Raw genomic sequence first — 23,643 nt, 5'->3', positions numbered from 1 at the left:
TGGCCCCCTCCCCCCTCCCTCCTCCCCATTGTGCAATGTCCCAAGTATAACAGGCAATTAAACCGTCGCATGCCCTCCGGCCTACTCAAATAATTTTAACAGTACATGCTCAGGCAAAAACTAAAGCAGTGACCCAAGTACCCAGTAGCTATGCGGCCTGTCTTGACTTTTCAATTAGTGCAAGTTTCCTGTCATGTAACATTTAGCCCACCAGTTATGCAGTCACTCAAACAGTATCATCCAAAGAGAGCCAGCACTGCCACACCTTCTCAAATTTTTTGGGGCACCCCTTGCTTAAGTACGTGGCTTTGTATAAGGGCAACACTTTATTCACGATGCCTTTACAGAAGGCCAAGGACAGGGCCTCAGGTTTTTTCCAGCATAAGAGGATGGCTTTGCGTGCATAAAACTGGGTGAGTGAAATCATAGTTCTTTGTGCCCTAAGTGGCGCTACCTCCTCCACCAGGCCCAACATACAGACTGAGATCATCATGGGGACGGGCAGCGAGACCAGCCCCTGGGTGGTTTTTATAACCCCTATCCAAAATACCTGTATGGACGGGCACTGCCAGAATATATGATCTAAATCCACCCCTTCCGCATTACAACGCCAGTAGGCGGCGCTATCTGAGCCGTAAATACTGGCTAGTCTCACTGGGGTATAATATACTCTGTGAAGTATCTTGAATTGGATGTACCTCTCACAGGCCGATACTAGGACCTGAAAAGGGTGGTCCCACATGTCGTCCCCTTGAAAATTTGGGACTAAAGAGCTCCATTTCTCCCTACATTTACTGAGTTCTGGAGGCCTTTCGGCAAATAGCTTTTTATGTTTCTGACAGCATCTTCTGCACTCCTCACAAAGCAACTGCTCTAGAGGTGAGGATTGCAGTACCACTGCACCCGTGCCAAATTGTGCTGCAAACGCGTGCCTCAGCTGCAGATAGCAGAAAAAGTACCAGTTTGGGAGAACGTGTTTATCTTTCAACTGGTCAAAGGACAGCAGCCCCCCCCCCCCCACCCACTATGTTCTTGAATTGTTTGATGCCAACTCTGGCCCATATTACTGGGTCGGGATTTTGTTGAAATGGGATAACCTGGCATTGAGCCACAATGGCATTTCTGGCAACAAGGCCTCCGTGTCTGAGTTCATCAGTATCCTTGCCCTGTCTCGCGTGTGAATAGTAACACTCATGGAGCCAGTCAAAGGCGCCGCTGTCTGCTGCCCTCTATGCACTAAGTAGTAAAGACTCTGATAGGATCCCATTAGAGCAGCCTCTAGCACTGTCACTGCATCCCTGTCATCTCTTGTTAACCACCGTCTGGCAACTACCATCTGTCCTGCAAAAAAATACTTAAACAAGTCAGGAAGGGCCAGTCCTCCCTGTCCATAGGGTTCTTGTAATGTACGGAAGCTCACTCTAGGGTGTCCAGAGCCCCATAGCAATGAACTAAACAGGCTGTTTACGCGCCAAAAGAAAGAGCAGGGGACCCAGATGGGAGTGTTGTGCAAAAAATAAAGAAACACTGGTAGTATCTTCATTTTTAGGAGGGTCACTCTACCAATTAAGGAGAGTGGGAGATGTTTCCAGGCCTCTAATTGTATTTTAACCTTCGTGAGCAGTGGCATTAGGTTGAGTGTCAAGTAGTCTGTAGTTTTGAGGGACACACGTACACCCAAGTATTTTATTTCAGGGACCCAGGCAATAGGCACTAAAGATGATGCCCGTACCTGAGCACCATCATCCATGGCCATGATATTGGACTTTTCCCAATTCACCCGTAGCCCTGAGAAATTTGCAAATGTGCCTAGGATCTCAAAAACTGCCTCCAATGATGGTCCCGGGTCCTCCAGGAAGAGGAGTATATCATCTGCGTATAGGGCCATGCATTCTCTAATGCCGCTTACCTGAAGGGCTTTAACATCTGTGGATGCTCTTAGAGCAATAGGCTTTATGGCCAGAGAAAATAAAGCCGGAGTGAGTGGGCAGCCCTGTCGCCTTCCTCTCCCCACCGAAAATTGTGCAGATACTTGAGTGCCTATCTTTATTGCTGCCTTGGGTGAGCTGTATAGGAGGGATATCCATGCCAGAAACACCTCTCCAAACCCCATATGCCGTAATACAGTGGACATGTAATACCAGTCCACTGAATCAAAGGCTTTAGCCATGTCTAATGACACAATCACCCTGGCTCCGGGGTTAGCATGATTGATCTTTAGGTGCTCAAACAGCCTGTGGAGATTTGTATCAGTGGACTTCTGGGGTATGAACCCAGTTTGGTCTATGTCCACCAGTGTGGTTATTACCTTTGATAGTTTCGTGGCCATTATTTTAGTGAGAATTTTAAGGTCTTGGTTGAGGAGAGCTATGGGTCTGTACGAAAAGCAATTCAAGGGATCGTTGCTTGGTTTTGGCAATAAGACCACCTGAGCCTCCATAAGAGTCTTGTAGCGTCTTGTGTTCCAAGCAAAAGTGAAACGGTGTCTTAAGTCTTGGTACAAGAGACTCCAAATGTGACCTTTACCATTCAATGCAAAAGCCATCCGGCCCCGGTAATTTGTGTGGTGGGAAAGATCTGATAGCAGTTTCTATTTCCTTTTCAGTAATCTCCACTTCTAAACTATTTTGATCTGACTCTGACAGTTTTGGTATACATATGGAAGTAAGCAGGGATTGGAGCTCCTGTTTGTTATGTCAGTATAGGCATGTAAAGAGTGCTGTAATAGTCTACAAAGGTTTCAAGAATGTCACCTGGGTCTGTCAATACCCTGAGAGTTGGCTGTACAAGGAATACTGGTCTGAACTTGCTGTTCCGCCACCAACATAGCCAAAAGCTTCCCATTTTTATCTCCCTGTTCGAAGAGGGACTCCGCCCTCCTTACCCAGGAAGTGTGGGTCAACTCAGTGAAGTGCAACGTCAGACGGCGCGCCTCAAGCAATTCACTGTAGGTAACATCCGACTGGTCGGCCACATGGGCCACCTCACATCCTCTCTTTATCTTGTAATTCTTGTGATTTGAGATTAAATTGTTTACATGCTTGATTGCTGAGATGTATTGACCTCACATGCACGCCTTAAAGGCGTCCCATACTATCGGTAGTGGGGCTGACTGTAGGTTGCCCTCCCAGTAACCAGTAAAAGATGGTGCCACCTGGGAAGAGACTGATTCCACTTCCAACCAACCTGTGCTCAGTCGCCACACACACCCCTCTAACCTGTGAAGGTATACCAATATGAACCCGTAGGGGGTATGATCCGATAGGCCCCCGGCAATGTAGTTGGCTCCCCTCACCAGCTACAACATGGGGGCATTAGCGAACGCTAGATCTATCCTGGATGAGGACTTGTATGTTTTGGATAAGTGCGAGTAACTTTTGGTGGTGGATTTTTCCATCTTTATAACTCTGAGAACAGCCGTCTCTGTCCACACCGCCAGTTCTACAGATGCCCGTACCCTCGAGTTAGATGAGTCCAGGGTAGCATTCAAAATGGCATTGAAATCACCTGCTACAATGAGAGGTAAATGCATGAAGGGAGCCAACCTACTAAGTAAGTCATAAAGTACCTGAATGTGGAACGGTGGGGGAACATATACATTTACTAACGCCATCCTATGCCCATGAATATCCGCCACAACATTCACATAACGGCCCCCTGGATCCGTGACCACTTGGTGGATGGTACAAGGGACTGCTTTGCTAATCAGCACAGCCATGCCTCTGGCCTATGTAGAATATGTAGCATGTATTGCACGTTGGATCCAGGAGCATCTCATAGTGAGAATCCTATTACCATCTAAATGCGTCTCCTGTAAGAAAACAATGTGTGGTTTAAGTGGTTTCAAGTATTGGAACATTAGGGCATGGCGAAATTTGTCTAGTCCCCTAACGTTCCAAGACAGTATATCAAATACAATTCCTGCCATCAAAATATCTTAGCCCCTGTACACACGGTCAGAGATTCTGCCAACCAAATGCGTCAGATTTTGTCCGTCGGATTTAGTCCGACGGATTGTGTCCAAAACTGTTGCATACCCAAGGTCGGACTAAGTTGTCGAAAAATCCAATCTTTCAGAACGTGATGACGTAATTTCGTTATGATGGGACTACATTCAGGCTAGTAGCCAATAGCTTTGATGTAGGAATTTGATCTGAGCATGCGTGGCACTTGGTCCGATCAAAATTCGCTACACATGATCGGAGTATGTCCGATCAAACCAGTTGGTCGGGAAATATTTCCAACATGTTGGAAAATTGGGTCCGATGGATATTCGGACGGAATCAGTCCGATGCATACCACACACAGTCGGATTATCCGACGACACGGTCCGATAGGACACATTCCGATGGATTCTCCGACCGTGTGTACAAGGGCTTAGAGTACAGCAATGAATAGTATAACCTTGTCACCGTTGCTGCTGACCTATGAGCATTAAAGTACTGATTCATAACATAAGTCTTAAGTAACCCTGGGCAAATTCTGGAACACTGCACAAGTAACAAACACCCCCCCCCCCCCAAAAGAAACATGCAACTCCCTGCTGCTGTGCAAAACATTCACCGATACACGCAGCGTAGTCCCAAAAAACGAATCCCAACTCTTACGTAAACGTGACCTAGAACGGGGGAAAAACGGATGAGAAAGTATCTGTTCTGACTTCACTCTCCGTCCGTGCCCCTGAGAAGGAGTGAAGGTTCGCCTGCCCCCCGCAACAGCATCCAGAGGTATTAGCTGGGCAATGACCCAATGTAAGGGCACCAACAGTACGGGTAGATGAAAAGTATAAGCTCTTCCTGTAAAAAACTTGGTCCCATCATCCTGGTAATGTCCCGAGTTCAATACAGTTAATGTTCCTCTGGCAGTGCGGGTCTATATATTGCCTCTTAATGCAGACTGCTCCCCCCCCCAGGGCATGAACAACAAGGTCCCCAAAATGGAGAGAAACTCACTTGTGAAGGTGGAATCGCATATACCTTTCATTACAATGGGTCGATCCAATCGTTTGCGTCTTCAGGGGTATCAAAAAATCTGACTAAGCCCTTGTGAGGAATCCGTAGCTGGCTGGGGTAGAGCATGCCATATTTGATCATTTCCCGGAGACGGCGTCTCATTTCATTGAAGGATCTGCGACGTTTCTGGAGCTCAGCTGAAAAGTCTGGGAAAAGCATCAGCTTGTCGGTTTCATATGGCAGTTCCGGATTCTTTCTTGCCTCCACCAGGATCATATCTCTGTCATGATAGTTTAACAGCCGCACCAAGAATGGCCTGGGTGGTGCACCTTCTGGGCGCTTCGCTGTGGGAACTCTATGCGCCCTTTCCACTACATATGTGGGCGGCATGTCTGGTAAATTCAGTAATTGTTTAAATAAAGTCTCAGCAAAGATGGAGGGTCTCTTGCCCTCTGCACCTTCTGGGAGGCCTATGAAACGGACATTGTTCCGCCTTTGTCTATTTTCGGCATCATCCACTTTGTGTACGAGGGAACTCACCAGCGACTGTAACTCTATTTGTGCAGTGTGTGTGCCCTGTTGATCCTCCACCATGCCAATCCGATCCTCCGCTTTGTTAATTCTCCCCCTCATTTTATCTAAATCATGGTGGATCAGGGTACATTCGGATGCCAGGTGATCTATACGGACCATCATCATAGATTTGAACCCAAGGATAGGCTTGGTAATAGCCTCAGGTGCTGTCTCCAGGGCAGCAGAGGGGGGATCAGCTCCCTACACTGCACTTCTGAGAGAGCAAACATAGCTAGAGGAGATCCAGCCACCGAAGGAGATCCAGCCATAGAAAGTCCAGGGCTTTGCGCCGCTCCCAGCCAGCTCCGTGTGACGGAAGTGGAGGTGGAGACTGTCATGGCACCTAGGGAGCTTACGCCCCGTTCCTTCCCCAAGCACTATGACTTCGGGTCCTTATTGAACTTACCCCGGCCCTTGGCAGACATAATTGCTGTCTCAGGGGGGTCCTGGGTATCCGTGGGAGCTGCCGTGCAGTTTGCGGGGGAATCAGTGTGGGTATGCAGGATTACTAGCTCGGATCTTCACGAAGCTTCAGAGACACGCGTCCGTCCTGTTTCACATCCCAGCCACGCCCCCATGAAATATTTATTTAAATATCATGCCTGGGCGTGTCTGTAGTATGCCTGCAAAGTGGCACATTTTTCCTGTGTTTAGAACAGTGCCACTGCAAAGTTAAATTTCTAAAGGAAAAGTTATTTAAAACTGATTGTGGCTGTAATGAATTGTCGGGTCTCTGCAATATAGATACAATTCATTAAAAAGAGCATGGGTTCCCCCAAATCCATTACCAGGCCCTTCAGAAAAGAAATTGCATGGGGGGTCCCCCTAAAATCCACACCAGGCCCTTCAGGTCTGATATGGAAATTAAGAGGAACACTGCACCAAATAAAAAAAAAATGGCGAAGGGGTCCCCCCCAAAAACATACCAGACCCTTATCTGAGCAGGCAACCTGGAGGGCCACAGAAAGAGGGGCGCTCTTGCACCCCCCCACTGAACATAAACGGGTGACGGGCTTCCCCATGGCCTCAGAGGGGGCAGGGTTACCCGTTTGTCACAGGGTGGCCCTGCCCTCAGCAATATAAAAACTGTCACAGAAAAGAAGTGTCAGTCACGGGAGCCTCCCATGGAGGCGGAACGGTCGCGGCTTGTTTTTCTTTGTTTTGTTTTTTCTGTCCATCAGGCGGCATGAATTTATTTTTTAACAAAGGACTTGATCCAAGTTGTCTCTTGTCTTTTTTACCACTTTTGATACTTTTTTGTGAAATGGTAGGGTTACAATATACCCGTTACCTTTTCACCATAGGAGGGAGGCCGGGATATGGGGGTCCCCTTGTTAAACCGGGCAAGGGTTGTGGGGATGAGGCCCTTGTCGCCATCAACATGGGGACAAGGTGCTTTGGAGTCAGACCCCAAAGCACCCTCCCCATGTTGAGTGCACGTGGCCTGGTACGGTTCAGGAAGGGGGGGCGCTCTCTTGTCCCCCCGATTTTCCTGCGGCCTACCAGGTTGCATGCTCGGATAAGGGTCTGGTATGGATTTTTGGGGGACCCATATGCCTTTTTTATTTGATGCAGGGTTCCCCTTAATTTCCTTATCAAACCTGAAGGGCCTGGTCCCGAAAAAACGGCTGTTTAAAAAATAAATTGCATTGCTACATGTACCCTGGGGAGGACCTGGGCCCCCAAACACTTTTTATGACAACTTGCATATAAGCCTTTAAAATTAGCACTTTTGATTTTTTATGTTCGTGTCCAATAAACTGACAGATTTTTTTGCTTGTTCGCAAGTTCTGGTGCAAACCAAACCGGGGGGGGGGGGTGTCATCCCTACTGCCTGATTACATACAAATTGAAAAGGTTTGACCTCCATATTATATGGTTTTGGTAAATCTGAAAACAAAAATCTGCAGAAAATCTAATAGTGTGTATGGGATCTTAGTCTTATGTATAACTAAAGCCCAATTTTTTTCAGATAAAGTAGGGAAGGGTTAAAACTTTTGTCAGTTCTATTGAAGAGAATTCCCTTTTCTTCCTGTCCCAGAAACGCAACAGTATATGAAATGAAATCACTCCAAATTGAGGGAAATTATAGTAGACAGTTGTCACCAGAACAGGTATCCCTGTTGGAAGATTTCCTTTCACCTCCTGCTCCAGTGGCAGCTGTAAAATTTGGGATTTCCCATCACTTTCTCTTAGCCAAGAAATAATCTGACAGAAGTAGACAAATAATCTGACAGAAGTTTTAATACTGTCTGTCTGTAAAAACAAAAATATTTAGAATTTATATACTGTGCAAGAAATGAATCAATAGTTTCCTTTTAAGGCCTCATGTACACTACAGCTGCTGAACTGAAGTCTAGGAGAAGTTGGGCATTTTTTTTTCAGCAGCCACTGAACTTCCCTCTGTTATCCTATCTGTACGTGTACACTCAGTCATTTATAGGAGTATAGAGGCAGTTGAGGCTACTGGTATTTTTTTGAAAGCAGAAACATTGCATTCAGGACTGTAGTTTACTGGCATTTCAAACGTCAAATGCTTGTAACCGCGTGCAACCATGGTAAACCCCATTTATGAGCGCTTGCGTTCTATAAGCATTTTTAAAGGGGGAAATATTTCTGATCTTTGAACATATAAAAATGTTGAAAAAGGACACATTTCACCACATGCTGTTGCCTGCATCAATGGATGAGTCCAGTAGCGACAAATTCTGGCCCATTTCTATGTCTTTGGTGTAACGGACTGCTTCCGTTTGTATACCTCTTCCTCCTGAACATAGATATCAGATATTATAGCCACCTATTGCAGGCAAGAACTAGGCAGGACTTGTTCGGCTGCAAATCTAGAACTTTATTTGAAACTCAGACACATATTTGACTTGGAGGTATCATTCCAGGTCAGACTTGTTGGCTTCTAGCTCAGAAAGTACAATACATGTTATTACAAGTATAAACACAACCCTCAATAGTTTGCTGACAGACAATAAGTGAGTTAATTGGCACAATTAAAAATGGATGGAAGACCCTTAGGAGGTACACTAGACCTACTTACAATAAACACATTATAGCAGGCAACCCCAGACAGATGGCTTGCTGATGACATCAAGATCTGCTATGAGCCCCACAGTGTGGAGCAGTCATTGCTGGAAATGTGGCATCTAGGCCCTTAACATGGATCCCGGGCCTAGAGTCCTGAATCAAAAATAACAAGACCGCTCCAAGGATCCCTCAGGTATACACCTTCCAAGAGTGTTCCCCTAAATACCAGGGCCTATAGTCAGTGGGTAAGAGACTTGCTCCCAATCCCCTCCAAAAGCCCCTGTCCCAGCTAGGTCTGTCACATTCGGAGCCTCAGCAACATCAGGAGCATTTCCTCACACATGCTCATGATGGGATCCATAGTAAAAACACAAAAAAGACCGCTATCTACAAACACACTGCCCACTGCTGCTGCTCTCTCTTCTCTCATAGAATGGCTGAAATAGTTAATATGACTTGCTTTTCATGCATTGTGGGCATTTGGGAGGGTCTTCTGAGGTTCTTTAAAAAACGCCTCTAACCTCAAATGCTCATAACTGCTGTTAAACTCGCATGAACTTGGTATGTAAAAGCTGTAAAACTGAAGTTTTCACTATCCGTTTCCAGCTGTTAAGTTTTCAACATTCAGAAAAGATTTCCTACCTCACTGTGTACATGAGCCGGAAGGATAGATAAAATAATCTTTATATATATTAGAATAAAACTGCTGACTTTTCTGGAGTTAAATACAAAAGCAAAGAAACCTGCTCTTGTGACTTGCTCATGCTGGGTTTATGCAATTATGGTACTTCAAATAGTGAACATATTGTGCGAGATAGCACTGACCTTGCACTGACTTATCTTCCATAAATCAAAATAACATGCATTAAGATGGTATGAATGGTGCTATTTTATAGTGAGGGTATTTGTCTTCAAGACCACATTTTAAAACTAACAATTTCCATATTTTCTATTTCATTAAAACAAACTTTTTACTTTTCAGGTTGCTGGACCTAAACTTGGAGTTCTGGGTGTCTCAAAGGGTGCAGAGATTGGCCTTTTGCTGGCTTCATATTTACCACAAATTGGAGCTACTGTGAGCATTAATGGTAGCTGTAATATATATGGTAGCACAATTTACCATAGAGGTAAGGTTCTTATTAAAGGAGCACCCTACATAGCAGAGAAGACGGTGATCACCAAAGAAGGATTTATGAGCACTGCTGGGTTATATGAGCCACGTGCACATTCACTCATTCAAGTAGAAAGAGCCTCTGGACACATACTTTTCTTAGCTAGCGCTGCTGATCAATATTACAATAGTCAGCAGTTTGCTCAATTCCCCTTCTATAGATTAATGAGGAATGGGAAAAGTAAAAGCAGGATGATAACTTATCCAGGAGCTGGCCATTTGATTGAACCCCCAGGGTTCCCTTTTTCCTATGCATCACATCTTCGTGGGCAAAACCTGCCTCTGTTGTATGGTGGAGAGATGATTCCTCACTGCCAAGCTGAGGATTCGATTTGGAAAGAAATTCAAGTTTTCTTTCGGCAGCACTTGCTGCCCTCTAGCAATTTGTGACTTAGGCCCTTTTCTCACAGGGTGGCCTCCGCCAGAAGTCCACTTGCTTAGTGGGGATCTGTCTGCTGATCCCCGCTGAGCAGGTGGATGGCTGGTCCGCTTATGTAGAGTGGACACACAGCCCGCTCTCCACTACAGGTGGTCGGATGTAAACTGACCACCGTCTCCATTTACACCCAACTGCCATCCGATCCGATAGACGCCTGTTAACAAATTTACCAAGCTTCAGCAAAATTGAAGCAGTGCTGCAGAAGCTAAAAGTCTGACCTAAGCCTTTTTAAAGCTACAAATGGTACTTCCATAAGACTTGTATTCAGTATTCCCAAAATGGAGGTTCTATTGCTTTAAGGCAGCTGACCAAAGGGTATTAACTGCTTTCTGAAAAAATGTTTGAGAAAACTTGATGTTAATGCTTCTATGTTGGTTGTCATGACTAGTTAAATGAGAACTGTAAGTGATTTTTTTAACAAATTGCAGAAAAATGGAAATTTAAAAAAACGAAAATTGTAATAAGCTGTGATTAAAACATGCATTGATGCACTCCCTGTCAGAAATAAACATGTATTTTAAATGCAACTTGTGTAAAGTTTCTTCATTTTTACACCCTAGTATCAGAATTCAGATAAAATACTGCGATATGCATACAGATTTTGAAAAGAAAAAGAAAAACTGCAGTATATAGATTTATAAATTTTCTAGATGTTTACTAATGATACTAAAATATAAAACAATATAAGCAAAAAGGGGGGGAATTTGGGACTTTAAATGAAGCAAAACATAATGCTTCCATCCCGATAATCGATAAAAATTAAAGGGGGGTTGGGACTTTAAATGAAGCAATTGTATAGTAAAAATGAACAATAAATAAGTAATATTTAATTGATGACATTCATCTACAGTCATAAAGAGTATAAATTTATTTCATATATATACATAATGCACATAAAGCATAGACATAAGTAGAATAATACACTCAAAATGGCGCATGATCAATGTCAAATAAATAAATATATAAAAAGGAGAGAATGATTTAAAAAATAAAAATGAAGTAAAATCAAAATAATGATAATGGAAATAAAATAAAAAAATAGAAAAAAAGATATAAATGCTATGGAACAAAAATGCCACAGCGACAGACCCAAGACTGGCGCGTGTACCCACAAGGTATGGGGTAATTTTATGGGTAATTGCACTGTCCTGGTGCTCCAGGATCTTCAAAAGTGTGACAGGTAGGAATGAAATGAGGTCATTTATGCTCCTAGAACGCCTGAAGGTACTACTTCAATGTTTGGCCTCTCTATGTGACCAGGCTGTGTAAAAATCCTACACATGTGGTATCACCATACTCGGGAGGAGTAGCAGAATATGTTTTGGGGTGTAATTTTTGCTATATACATGCTATGTGTTAGAAATATCTTATAAATTGACAACTTTGTGTAAAAAAAAAAAAAATGCGTTTTAATTTTTTCCCACATTTTCCAAAAACTTCTGGAAAAAAATCATCCATTCAAAAGACTCATTATGCCTCACAGATTATACGTTGGGGTGTTTGCTTTCCAAAATGGGGTAATTTTATGGGAAATTCCATTGTCCTGGTACTCCAGGGCCTTCAAAAGTGGTTGAGAAATGAGATGTGTCATTTTTGCTCGTAGAACGTCTGAAGGTACTACTTCAATGTTGGTGCTCTGTATGTGGCCAGGCTGTGTAAAAGTCTCACACATGTGGTATTGCTATACTCGGGAAGAGTATCAGAATGTATTTTGGGGTGTAATTTGTTGTATGCATATGCTGTGTGTGAGAAATAACCTGATAGGACAATTTTGTAAAAAAATAATAATAATAAAAAAATCTTCATTTTGCAAAGAATTGGGGGAAAAAAAAGACAACTTAAAAAAACTCACCATGCTACTTACTTAATACCTTGGAATGTCTACTTTCTAAAAAGGGGTCATTTGGGGGGTATTTGTATTTCCCTGACTTGTTAGTGTCTCAAGAAATGAGATACACCTGATGTACTGAAGGCCTGATCAGATGTGATCAATTTTCAGTGATTGGCACCATAGTTTGTAGACTCTATAACTTTCACAAAGACCAAATAATATACACTAATGTGGGTTATTTTTACCAAAAATATGTAGCAGTATAAATTTTGGCCAAAATGTAAGAAGAAAATTACTAATTAGCAAAAATTTATGACAGAAACAGGCATTTTGTTTTCACGAAATTTACCTTTTATTTTATTTATAGCGCAAAAAATAAAAAAACCCACTAGTGATTAAATAACACTAAAAGAAAGCTCTATTTGTGTGGAAAAAAAGGGCGCAAGTTTCATATGGATACAGTGTTGCATGACTGAGTAATTGTCATTCAAACTGTGAGAGCGCTGAAAATTGGTCTGGTCGGGAAGGGGGTGTAAGTGCACTGTATTGAGGTGGTTAAAAGACAAAAAAAAAGTTTTCAAATTTTTTTTTTTTTTTTACACAAAGTTGTGACTTTAATAAGATATGCCATTGGTATATGTGGAATTACACCCCCAAAACACATTCTGCTAATTTTCCCGTTGTCAGGTCACCTTGAGGCGAGGTGACAGATGCACACCGTAGGGATCAGGAGTGCACCGTAAGGTTGTGGACCCTAAGGCTGACTGCTGCGGACGGGAGACAGATCCCACCGAGGTTAGAGCGGAAGATTCCCTGGGGCGCGGAGTCTAAGAGCCAGCAGGTGTTCACCAGAGCCTATAGTGGTGAGGATGGACTTGGCTGCAACTGGCTCCAGGTCGCGACCCCCAGGGTCCCCCAGCTCGCACCCACAGTAGGCAACAGGAGGATAGGGATAGTGAGGGATAAAGCCAAGGTCGGGGCCACAAGCAGACAGGAATAGTCAGGGACACGCCAATAGGTCAGGATCACAGGCAAACAGGGATAGTCAAGGACACGCCAAAGTTGGTAACGGAACAACAGAAGAGCACACGGCAGGTAACAGGAAGCTAAACACACAAAGGAATACACAATGGTTGATCAGCAGAGTTGGCCTGCAGTGCACAGGTTAATATAGAGTTCTCTGATAGGAGCTAGGGTGGAGTCATGCCAGAGGATGGATTACAAAAGCAGTCAGGTGAGGGTCGGCTGGTCTCTAGAGATGAACACATGGAAACAGGTAAGCAGACAAACTCTATTGCATAACCATGACAGTACCCTTCCTCTTACAAGGCCTCCCCCTCCCCGGCCTGGGTCCAGGCTTAAAGGGAAACTCCAGATGGAACCTCCTCAACAGACTAGGAGCAAAGACCTCAGATGCAGTAATCCAAGACTTCTTCTCAGGGCCAAACCCTTTCCAATGTACGAGGTACTGAAGAATGCCTTTACGGAGCCGGGAATCCAAAACTTGACTAACCTCGTATTTTAGATTATCCTAAGAGACTGGAACCGAGGTAGGGAGAGGACGAGAGGACTTAAGGACTAAAGGCTTTTTAGGAATGGGTAAGGGCATGAGAAGATCAGGAGCCTGAGCAGGGTCCCCCAGACCCTTAAAGATGAGCTGGGCATCCAGAACAGGACCACCAGACTGGGCAGAGGTCATTGGATCCCTGAGGTCAGGTTGGTTAGAAGGTGACATGTCACAAGAGTCAAGCTGGATAGCTGAAACACAAACAAAATGCAGTAAGTTAAGGTATCCCCGCGCTATCATCATCATAAGCTATTACTAAGGGGTAGGTTGCAGCAGACCACCAACAGGGGTATAAGCCCTACCCCCCCAAATAACAATAACAATATTCAAACCTTGGGGTGTAAATGTATCTAAAATGAAAATCCACTTAGATTCCACTTGGCTAAGTGTCCTAATTTTTTGGCCCCCTCTCCAATGTTTTTTGTATGGTTCTATACCCCAAAAGGTGAGGTGAGTGGGGTCCTTATTATGATGAGTACTAAAATGTCTGGACACACTATGTTTGTCGAAGCCACTAATAATGTTTTTTACATGCTCCTTTATCCTTACTCTCATTGGCCTTTTTGTTCGCCCAACATATTGTAGGCCGCAACTACATTGGAGGGCATATACAGCTCCCTTGGTGTTGCAGCATATAAAATCTTTAATTTCGTATAGATTTCCAGTACTTGTAGAAGTAAAATTTAATTTCTTTTCAACAGGTCTTTTTGTTCTTGTGCACGCATTACAGCGTTTACACGGAAAGAATCCCTTTCCCGTAAAAAAAGGTTAAGCCGTTATATGGAGGGTCAGGGATATTCTTCACAATCTTGTCCCTTAGGCCGCGTACACACGCGCGGACTGTTCGCCCAACTTTGTCCGCTGAACAGTGTTTGGGCGGACAGTCCGCTCGTGTGTGGGCTTTCAGCGGACAGTTTCAGCGGACAGTTGGACGGACAAGGTTTTTCGGAAATTCCGTAAAACTGTCCGCTGAAACCTTGTTTCAGCGAACAGTCCGCTCGTGTGTAGGCTTGTTCGTCAAACAAAGTTGCGCGCATGCTCAGAAAGGATTTTCACGCCGAAAGCTATAATGCAGTGTATAGGACGTCGTATTTTTCGTCCCGTCGTACGTGCCGTTCACGTCATCGCGCACGGTTTCAGCAAACTGTTCGTCCGTCGTGTGTGGCCATGTCCGTCCATGCTAAGTTTGAGCGGACTGTTTGCCGAAACTGTTGGACGGACAAAGTTGGGCGAACAGTCCGCGCGTGTGTACGCGGCCTTAGAGTTGGTGCCCTCTTATAAATAAGTATCTCCTGAAGGTGTATATCTGACCGTAGTATGTGCCAATGCTTTTTTTATCATTTTCTCAATCCTCTTATGTTTCATATTATAATTCAATAATATTGGTACTCCATTACTCCATTGGATTTATTAATGGCAGGTGGTTTATCCTTTATTAGCATTGCTCTATCCATCTTCTCTATTTCTGCAAATAAAATGCAGAGAGCCCTGAGAAAAAGATTGAAAACCCCACCTGGCCGAATGAGGCAGTCTATCCAAAGGATGGATTGAGCCTCTTAAACGGGTTTGAACGGACATAGTAGAAGTAGGGTGAGGCCAGGTCACAGAAGGTCCTGAACAAGAAGCAGGAACCTCATTGGGCATGGGCTGGACTGGCATAACTGGTGCAGAGGCCGACTGAATAGTATTGTCAGGTGTAGCGACCATCTCAATCGCATCACAGGGCATAGCGACTGTGGAACTTGCAGACAAGTTAGCCTGGCTGTGCGTCCAAGGGAGATTAGGGACAGGCAAAGGTAAATGGTTATGCAAACTGGAGTGAATGATCGACTCAGGTTCATAGGTGGGCCCCTTATCCAGAGTACCACATGACCTAGAGAGTACACCAGTCCGACTATTGCAGGACACATCCCAAAGATCGCTATATACAGCGGGAAGAGCAGAAGATACTGGAATGGTGGTAACAGGAAATTTCTATTTTGGGGTACCCTTGAGTAGGCAGGAAGAGGAACAGGAGGAACCCCAAGCCAGGATCTGTCCAGCAGACCAGTCAACGTGTGGAGAATGGAGCTGTAACCAAGGAAGATCTAATATGATAGGAGATGAAGCCTTAGGTAAGACAAGGAAGGATATCCACTCCTGGTGGAGTGTCTCTACTGACATCTTAACAGGAAGGGTCTGGAAGCAGATAGGGCCCCCTGGGAGAACAGTGCCATCAATCGCCAAGACCACCAATGGCATTGTAAGGGGCAAAAGTGTAAGTCTCATGGAGGATGCAGTTTCCCAATCTATGAAATTGGCAGCGGCTCCGGAATCCAGATGTGCTGAGACCGAACGAGAGGAAGCACCGACATGAAGCAACACAGAAAGGAGAAGACGAGAAGGTGAAGGTGATATTTTAGGGTCTAATACTCCACCTTCCAGATGTATTAGCCCTGAGCGTTTTTCCAGACGAAGAGAACAAGTGTCACGGAAATTACCTTTGGCCCCACAATAGAGGCACAGGCCCAGAGTTCTGCGCCTAGCCCGTTCTTCTGGAGATAACTTTGTCCGGCCCAACTGCATAGGTTCCTCAGCAGGCAGGGGGTGCTCCTCGGATTGAAGAGAAGGTATTGGGAGCTCAGGCTGTCTAAAGAACGGGGAGTGCTGGCGTCTTTTTTTCAGGGCCCTTTCCTGAAAGCAAATATCGATCTGGTTACCCAAGGTGATGACACTGTCCAGATCAGCAGGAAGGGATCTTCCTGCTAATTCATCCTTCACTCTATCAGAGAGGCCATGTAAAAAGGTTGCAACTAGGGCCTCATTATTCCAGCTCAATTCAGCTGTAAGGATATGGAACTGAAGAGCATACTGTCCCACAGAAGCGGACTCTTGACGTAAAAGAGCGCTAGGCGCTGAGGAGACACGACCCGGTTCCTCGAAGATATTCCGAAAAAGTTTCAAGAAATCAGACAGGCTAGAAACCACTGGATCATTCAGTTCCCACAGAGGGGCAGCCCAAGCTAGCGCCTCGCCGGACAGGAGGGATATAATATATGCTACTTTCGCCCGATCGGACAGGAAGTTTTGGGGCTGAAGTTCAAAATGAATTCTGCACTGGCTAAGGAACCCCCTGCAAGCCTTGGAGTCCCCAGAGAAACGGCCGGAGCTGGTAGTTGTAATGAATGTGTGGCTGCAACTGATGTGATAGGTGCAGCGGCAGATAGCGGTTGATTCCCTGGGGCGCGGAGTCTAAGAGCCAGCAGGTGTTCACCAGAGCCTCTAGTGGTGAGGATGGACTTTGCTGCAACTGGCTCCAGGTCGCGACCCCCAGGGTCCCCCAGCTCGCACCCACAGTAGGCAACAGGAGGATAGGGATAGTGAGGGATAAAGCCAAGGTCGGGGCCACAAGCAGACAGGAATAGTCAGGGACACGCCAATAGGTCAGGATCACAGGCAAGCAGGGATAGTCAAGGACACGCCAAAGTCGGTAACGGAACAACAGAAGAGCACACGGCAGGTAACAGGAAGCTAAACACACAAAGAAATACACAATGGTTGATCAGCAGAGTTGACCTGCAGTGCACAGGTTAATATAGAGTTCTCTGATAGGAGCTAGGGTGGAGTCATGCCAGAGGATGGATTACAAAAGCAGTCAGGTGAGGGTCGGCTGGTCTCTAGAGATGAACACATGGAAACAGGTAAGCAGACAAACTCTATTGCATAACCATGACAGTACCCTCCCTCTTACAAGGCCTCCCCCTCCCCGGCCTGGGTCCAGGCTTAAAGGGAAACTCCAGATGGAACCTCCTCAACAGACTAGGAGCAAAGACCTCAGATGCAGTAATCCAAGACCTCTTCTCAGGGCCAAACCCTTTCCAATGTACGAGGTACTGAAGAATGCCTTTACGGAGCCGGGAATCCAAAACTTGACTAACCTCGTATTTTAGATTATCCTAAGAGACTGGAACCAAGGTAGGGAGAGGACGAGAGGACTTAAGGACTAAAGGCTTTTTAGGAATGGGTAAGGGCATGAGAAGATCAGGAGCCTGAGCAGGGTCCCCCAGACCCTTAAAGATGAGCTGGGCATCCAGAACAGGACCACCAGACTGGGCAGAGGTCAGTGGATCCCTGAGGTCAGGTTGGTTAGAAGGTGACATGTCACAAGAGTCAAGCTGGATAGCTGAAACACAAACAAAATGCAGTAAGTTAAGGTATCCCCGCGCTATCATCATCATAAGCTATTACTAAGGGTAGGTTGCAGCAGACCACCGACAGGGGTATAAGCCCTACCCCCCAAATAACAATAACAATATTCAAACCTTGGGGTGTAAATGTATCTAAAATGAAAATCCACTTAGATTCCACTTGGCTAAGTGTCCTAACTTTATGGCCCCCTCTCCAATGTTTTTTGTATGGTTCTATACCCCAAAAGGTGAGGTGAGTGGGGTCCTTATTATGGTGAGTACTAAAATGTCTGGACACACTATGTTTAAGCTATAGAGTTCTCTGATAGGAGCTAGGGTGGAGTCATGCCAGAGGATGGATTACAAAAGCAGTCAGGTGAGGGTCGCTGGTCTCTAGAGATGAACACATGGAAACAGGTAAGCAGACAAACTCTATTGCATAACCATGACACCCATACATGGGGATACCACATGTGTGAGACTTTTTGGGAGCCTAGCTGCATATGGGGGCAGAAAACCAATGCCTATTTTCAGGCTTTCAAATGGTATTATTTCCTCATTTCACTTTCTCGCTACTTATCAGTTTCAGGGGCCCTAAAATGCCAAGATAGCCCCCCCCATTGACCACTTTTCAGAAAGTAGATGCCCCAAGCTACCAAAAATAAAAGACTAGAGCGGAAAACTGCACCTCAGAAAGGGAAAACTGCAAACCCCCTCTACTCACAGGAGGGACTTTAAATGTGCCAGACAATGGGAAAAGAAACAAAAAACCTTAACTCCATAAACATTTATATATTTTTCATTCCATTAAAAAGAAGAGTCATCTCTTAAAAATAGATCGAAAGACATACTGGTTAGATCAAGCAAATTGCATATTATTTCAATACTATGCAGACAAGCATATTGAATCAACACGTTTCACAAATAATTGCTTCTTCAGGATTCATGCTTGGTGATGGTCAGCTGGAATAAATAATATACTCAGCACCAACATGAGACACAATAATTATAAACAATGAATTATAAATGAACAATATAATAATTACAAACAATGAATGAAACAAAGTGCAAAGTATCTGGAGAGATTTGCAAATTACTTACAATGCCTCTTAGCAAATACTTTGGGGTGTATACTTTCCAAAAAGTAATTTGAGGGGTGTTTTGTACTATCCTGGCATTTCAGGGCCTCCAAAACTGTGAAGGTACTTATTGGATTTTGGGGTCCTTTATGCGGCTACTGACAAAGTCTCACACACGTGGTAGCCTCATACTTGGCTGAAGTAGAAGAATGTGTTTTGGGTGTAATTCCACATATACCCATTGCATGTGTGAGAAATATCTTATTAAAGTGACAACTTTGTGGAAAAAAATTGAATTTTCTTTTGTAATTTTTGAAAAACTTGTGCCAAAAAAATGAAATATTCCATGGGCTCAACATGCAAGCTCAGTAAGCTCCTTGGGGTGTTTACTTTCCAAAAATGGGTCATTTGGGGAGTTTTCTCATGCATTTTAGCACCTCAAATGTGATAGGGAGCCAAAGTAAAAGCTGCATAAATTTCAGTTTATATACCATAGTTTGTAGGCACTGGAACTTTCACACAAACCAATTAATGTACAATTATTGGGCCTTTATTTGATTTTTTTAACCAAATACATGTAGCAGAATACATTGTGGCTAACATTTGACATTTGAGTTTATTGGATATATTTTTTTTATAACTAAGTAGAAAAGATAGTATTTTTTCAAAATTTTCAGTCTTTTTTTTCATATGTATCGCAAAAAAAGAGGCAATCGCATAACAAAAGCAAGCTCTATTTGTTTGAAAAAAATTATATTAATTTTGTTTGGTTACAGTGTTGCATGACCACACACTTGCCAGGTAAAGTAGTGCAGCGCTGAATAGAAAAAAAAATGCCTGGTCATACCAAACATGTCATACCTGCTCTTTGAGATGGCTTTGCAGCCTGGATCCTCCTCTTCGTGGGTTCACCTGCTGCCGCAGTGCTGAATAGCAAAAATTGCCCTGGTCAGGAAGGGGGTAAAACCTACTGGATCCTATTAAAGTGAAAACTTTGAATACATTTTTTTTTTTTAAATAGTTGCATAGTAGGTGAGGTTGAAAAAAGACACAAGTCCAACCTATGTGTGTGATTATGTCAGCATTACATTGTATAAAACTGTAGTAATATTCCAAAAACGTGTGGCAAAAAATAGAATCTTTCATGCACTCAACATGCCTCTTAGCAAATAACTTGGGGTGTCTACTTTCCAAAAAGGGGTCATTGGGGGGGGGGGTGTTTTGTACTATCCTGACATTTCAGGGCCTCTGAAACTGTGATAGGTAGTCAGGGAGTGTAATGAGGAAATAATGGCCTTTAAAAGCCTGAAGGTAATCAAAAATCACTGCATTGCACCCAAAAATGACTGTAACAATTATGTTTACCGTATATACTCGAGTATAGGTCGATCCGAATATAAGCCGAGGCCCCCAATTTACCACAAAAAAAATGGGAAAACTTATTGACTCGTGTATAAGCCGAGGGTGAGACATGCCTGTCCATCCCTGTGTGTCCGTCCATCCCTGTGTGTCCGTCCATCCATCCCTGTGTGTCCATCCATCCCTGTGTGTCCGTCCATCCCTGTGTGTCCAGCCGCCCTGTGTGTCCAGCCGCCCTGTGTGTCCAGCCTACCTGTGTCCTGAGCCTGTGTCCTTCTGCACATACGGCGGCCATGCCAGGATCGCCGCACCTCTTCTCGTCTGTGACAGACGGCGGCCATTCCACTGTTCAAAAGCCGCGCCTCCGTCTGTGATAGGCGGAACACTCAATTTCCCAGCAGTCTGTGTTCCGCCTATCACGGACATCCTCTCATCCTCGTCCGTAGTATGAGGTTGAGCGGATGTCAGTGATAGGCGGACCACTGACTGCTGGGAAATTGAGTGTTCCGCCTATCACAGACAGGGAGGCGCGGCTTTTGAATAGTGGAATGGCCGCCGTCTGTCTGCACGACACGCTGATCGGGTAGAGAGACGGCGGTGACTCGAGTATAAGCCGAGGGGGGCACTTTCGGCCTAAAAAAAGGGGCTGAAAATCTCGGCTTATACTCGAGTATATACGGTATATAAAAAATAAAAATAAATAAATGAGTGATACTATTGTGCAAAAAAAATAAAAAAGTGTTCAGTTGCTGCTCAACTGTTCCCACATCCAATAAAATATCAATTATTAGTGCATTGAAACCAAAACCATATACAGTGTCTTTAAAAAGTTTTCATACCCTTTGAGATTTTCCAAGTTTTTGTCATGTTACAACTAAAAAACGTAAATGGATTTTATGTGATAGACCAACACAAAGTGACATATAATTGTGAAGTGGAAGGAAAATGATAAATGGTTTTTGATGTTTTTTTACAAATATCTGAAAAGAGTGGCGTGCATTTGTATTCAGCCCCCTTTACTGATACCCCTAACTAAAATATAGTGGAACCAATTCCTTTCAGAAGTCACCAAATTAGTAAATAGAGTCCATCTGTGTAACTTAATCTCGGTATAGACACAGCTATTCTGTGAAGCCCTCAGAGATTTTTTAGAAAACCTCCAGTAAACAAACAGCTATCATGAAGGCAAAATAACACACCAGGCAGATCAGGGATAACGTTGTAGAGAAGTTTAAAGCAGTGTTAGGTAATAAAAAAAATATCCCAAGCTTTGAACATCGCACGGAGCACTGTTCAATCCACAGCTGAAAATGGAAAGAGTATGGCACAACTGCAAACCTACCAAGACATGGCCGTCCGCCTAAACTGACAGGCAGGGCAAGGAAAGCATTAATCAGAGAAGCTGCCTAGAGGCCCATGGTAACTTTGGAGGACCTGTGAAGATCCAAAGCTCAGGTGGGAGAATCTGTCCACAGGACTACTATTAATTGTGCACTCCACAAATTTGGTCTTTATGTAAGAGTGGCAAGAAGAAAGCCATTGCTAAAAGAAAGCCATAAGAAGTCCTGTTTGCAGTTTGTGAGAAGCCATGTGGAAGAAGGTGCTCTGGTCAGATGAGACCAAAATGGAACCTTTTGGCCTAAAAGTAAAACGCTATGTGTGGTGGAAAACTAACACTGCACATTACCCTGAACTAGGCCCGGGCATTCTAAGCTGAGCAGCCCATTTAAAAAAAAAATCAATACTAATTCAAATAGGTTGTACGAGGTTGGATATGTGATCACAACTCCTGTGTCGCACGAAGAGGTAACTACAATGTGAGTCATGTATGTTAATATGATTAATTTGTTTATAATGTAATTAAGATTGAACTCCCTTTTTGTTTGTTTTTTGGGGGGGGGAGACAAGGGAGGGAATAGGTATAGATGTATTAGTTAGATTTTTCTTTTTTTTTTCTACTTTTCTGCACCTTTTATTATTATTTTGTTTATGAATGCCCATAGTCACTGCGTAGAGACATCCTCGGTGCTCTCCAACTGTCCCCCCTTGTAGGAACACCGCCCCTCGGGTAGGGCTTGGTGTGTTTTTTGGATAAATTTCATATTGGGTGTGTTTTTTTTTCCCCCTTTGGGTAATTAGTCTACGTTTTCCTGGGTAACTCGGAGATCGGGGAGAGGGAGCCTCTCCAATTTTAGTGTGCCCAACCCTCACATTTTTTTTTTTCCTTTTTCTTTTCTCTCCTTTATAATTTTATATGGCAGCAATTTTTTCCTCTCCAGCGTCACTGAAACTTTGTACTTACAATGTTAAAGGCCTCAATAATAAATCAAAAAGAGGTCAGATTTTATATAATTTACACAAAGCTAAGGTAGATATTATACTCCTCCAAGAGACCCACTTTCGAAGTGGTAATATCCCAGTGTGTTCACGTAAACATTACTCACAATGGTTTCATAGCACTATGCCTAGTTCAAAAGCGAGAGGGGTATCTATCGCTTTTCATAAACACTTACCAATACAGAACTTGAAATATAAAGCTGACTTAAATGGAAGATATCTGTTTCTTAAAATCAGATTGTGGGACAAAATATTTACAATTGCAAATTTTTATATTTCGAATCATGATCAAACTATGACAATTGTGCGTTATCTTAGTCTCTTAGCGGACTTTGCAGAAGGCACTGTTTTTGTGGGAGGAGATTTTAATCTAGCCTTGGATCCTCCATTAGACACCTCAGCTCAACGATCGAATATTTCATACTCTCGTTTGAGGGCACTCTAAAATAAACTTTTTGAACATATACATAACATGACATTGACCTATGGCGGACCCTAAACCCTAAAGACCGCAATTATACATATTTTTCTCTAGCACATAAAACATAGTAGAATAGATTTTTTTTTTAACTGGTCCTAAGGTGTTGGAATGGAACCCTTCTATAGAAATCGGATCATTTATTTGGTCCGACCATTCACCAGTATTTTTAACAATAACACCCCCCCCAGATTCAGGGTACAAATTGGTCGTGGCGCCTGAATGACACACTTATGCTAGACCCAATCTTGAAAACTTTATTTCTGATCATGAACAGGATGAAACTGCCTTACCCTTAAAATGGGAAGCCTTAAAGGTGGTAGTGCGAGGGGTGTTCATCCAACACAGTTCACGTCTTAAAAAAGATAAATATTTTTTCTACAAGGATGTCCTTACTACAGTTTTTCAAATCGTCCCAGAGTTCATATCAACAAAGATGTGCAGTGGGAAGATCTAGATTTGACAACAAGTGTGGGAAAATGGTGGCTGATATATTACACCCGTGTCCATCACAGACCTTTATACCAAGTATAAAGAAATCATCGGGTTAATTGACATCGGATCCACATGCGCTTCAACAAACCTTTAGGGAATATTTTTCGGCCCTCTATAACCTGACCCCACATCAATATTGGAGGATAAGGGAGCTGGAGAC

The 23,643-nt window shown here is 43.7% G+C and overlaps 1 protein-coding gene across 2 annotated transcripts in view; it reads left to right on the top strand.

Annotated features, from left to right (window-relative positions):
* Positions 1-10,698, top strand: part of LOC143924448 (acyl-coenzyme A amino acid N-acyltransferase 1-like) — a 70,693-nt gene extending 59,995 nt beyond the window's left edge. For both annotated transcript variants that reach the window (XM_077448766.1, XM_077448765.1), the window contains exon 4: positions 9,544-10,698. In XM_077448766.1, the coding sequence (XP_077304892.1) occupies positions 9,544-10,122 (579 nt within the window). In that variant the 3' untranslated portion in view covers positions 10,123-10,698. The remainder of the gene's footprint in view (positions 1-9,543) is intronic.
* The last annotated feature ends 12,945 nt before the right edge of the window (positions 10,699-23,643 follow it).

The sequence above is a fragment of the Lithobates pipiens genome, unplaced genomic scaffold, assembly GCF_037356315.1.
Source record: "Lithobates pipiens isolate NorthernLeopardFrog02 unplaced genomic scaffold, aLitPip1_a1.2 Scaffold_22, whole genome shotgun sequence".
In the NCBI taxonomy this organism is placed as follows: Eukaryota; Metazoa; Chordata; class Amphibia; order Anura; family Ranidae; genus Lithobates; species Lithobates pipiens.
The sequence above is the reverse complement of the archived record's forward strand: the minus strand, read 5'-3'. Positions and strand labels throughout refer to the sequence as shown.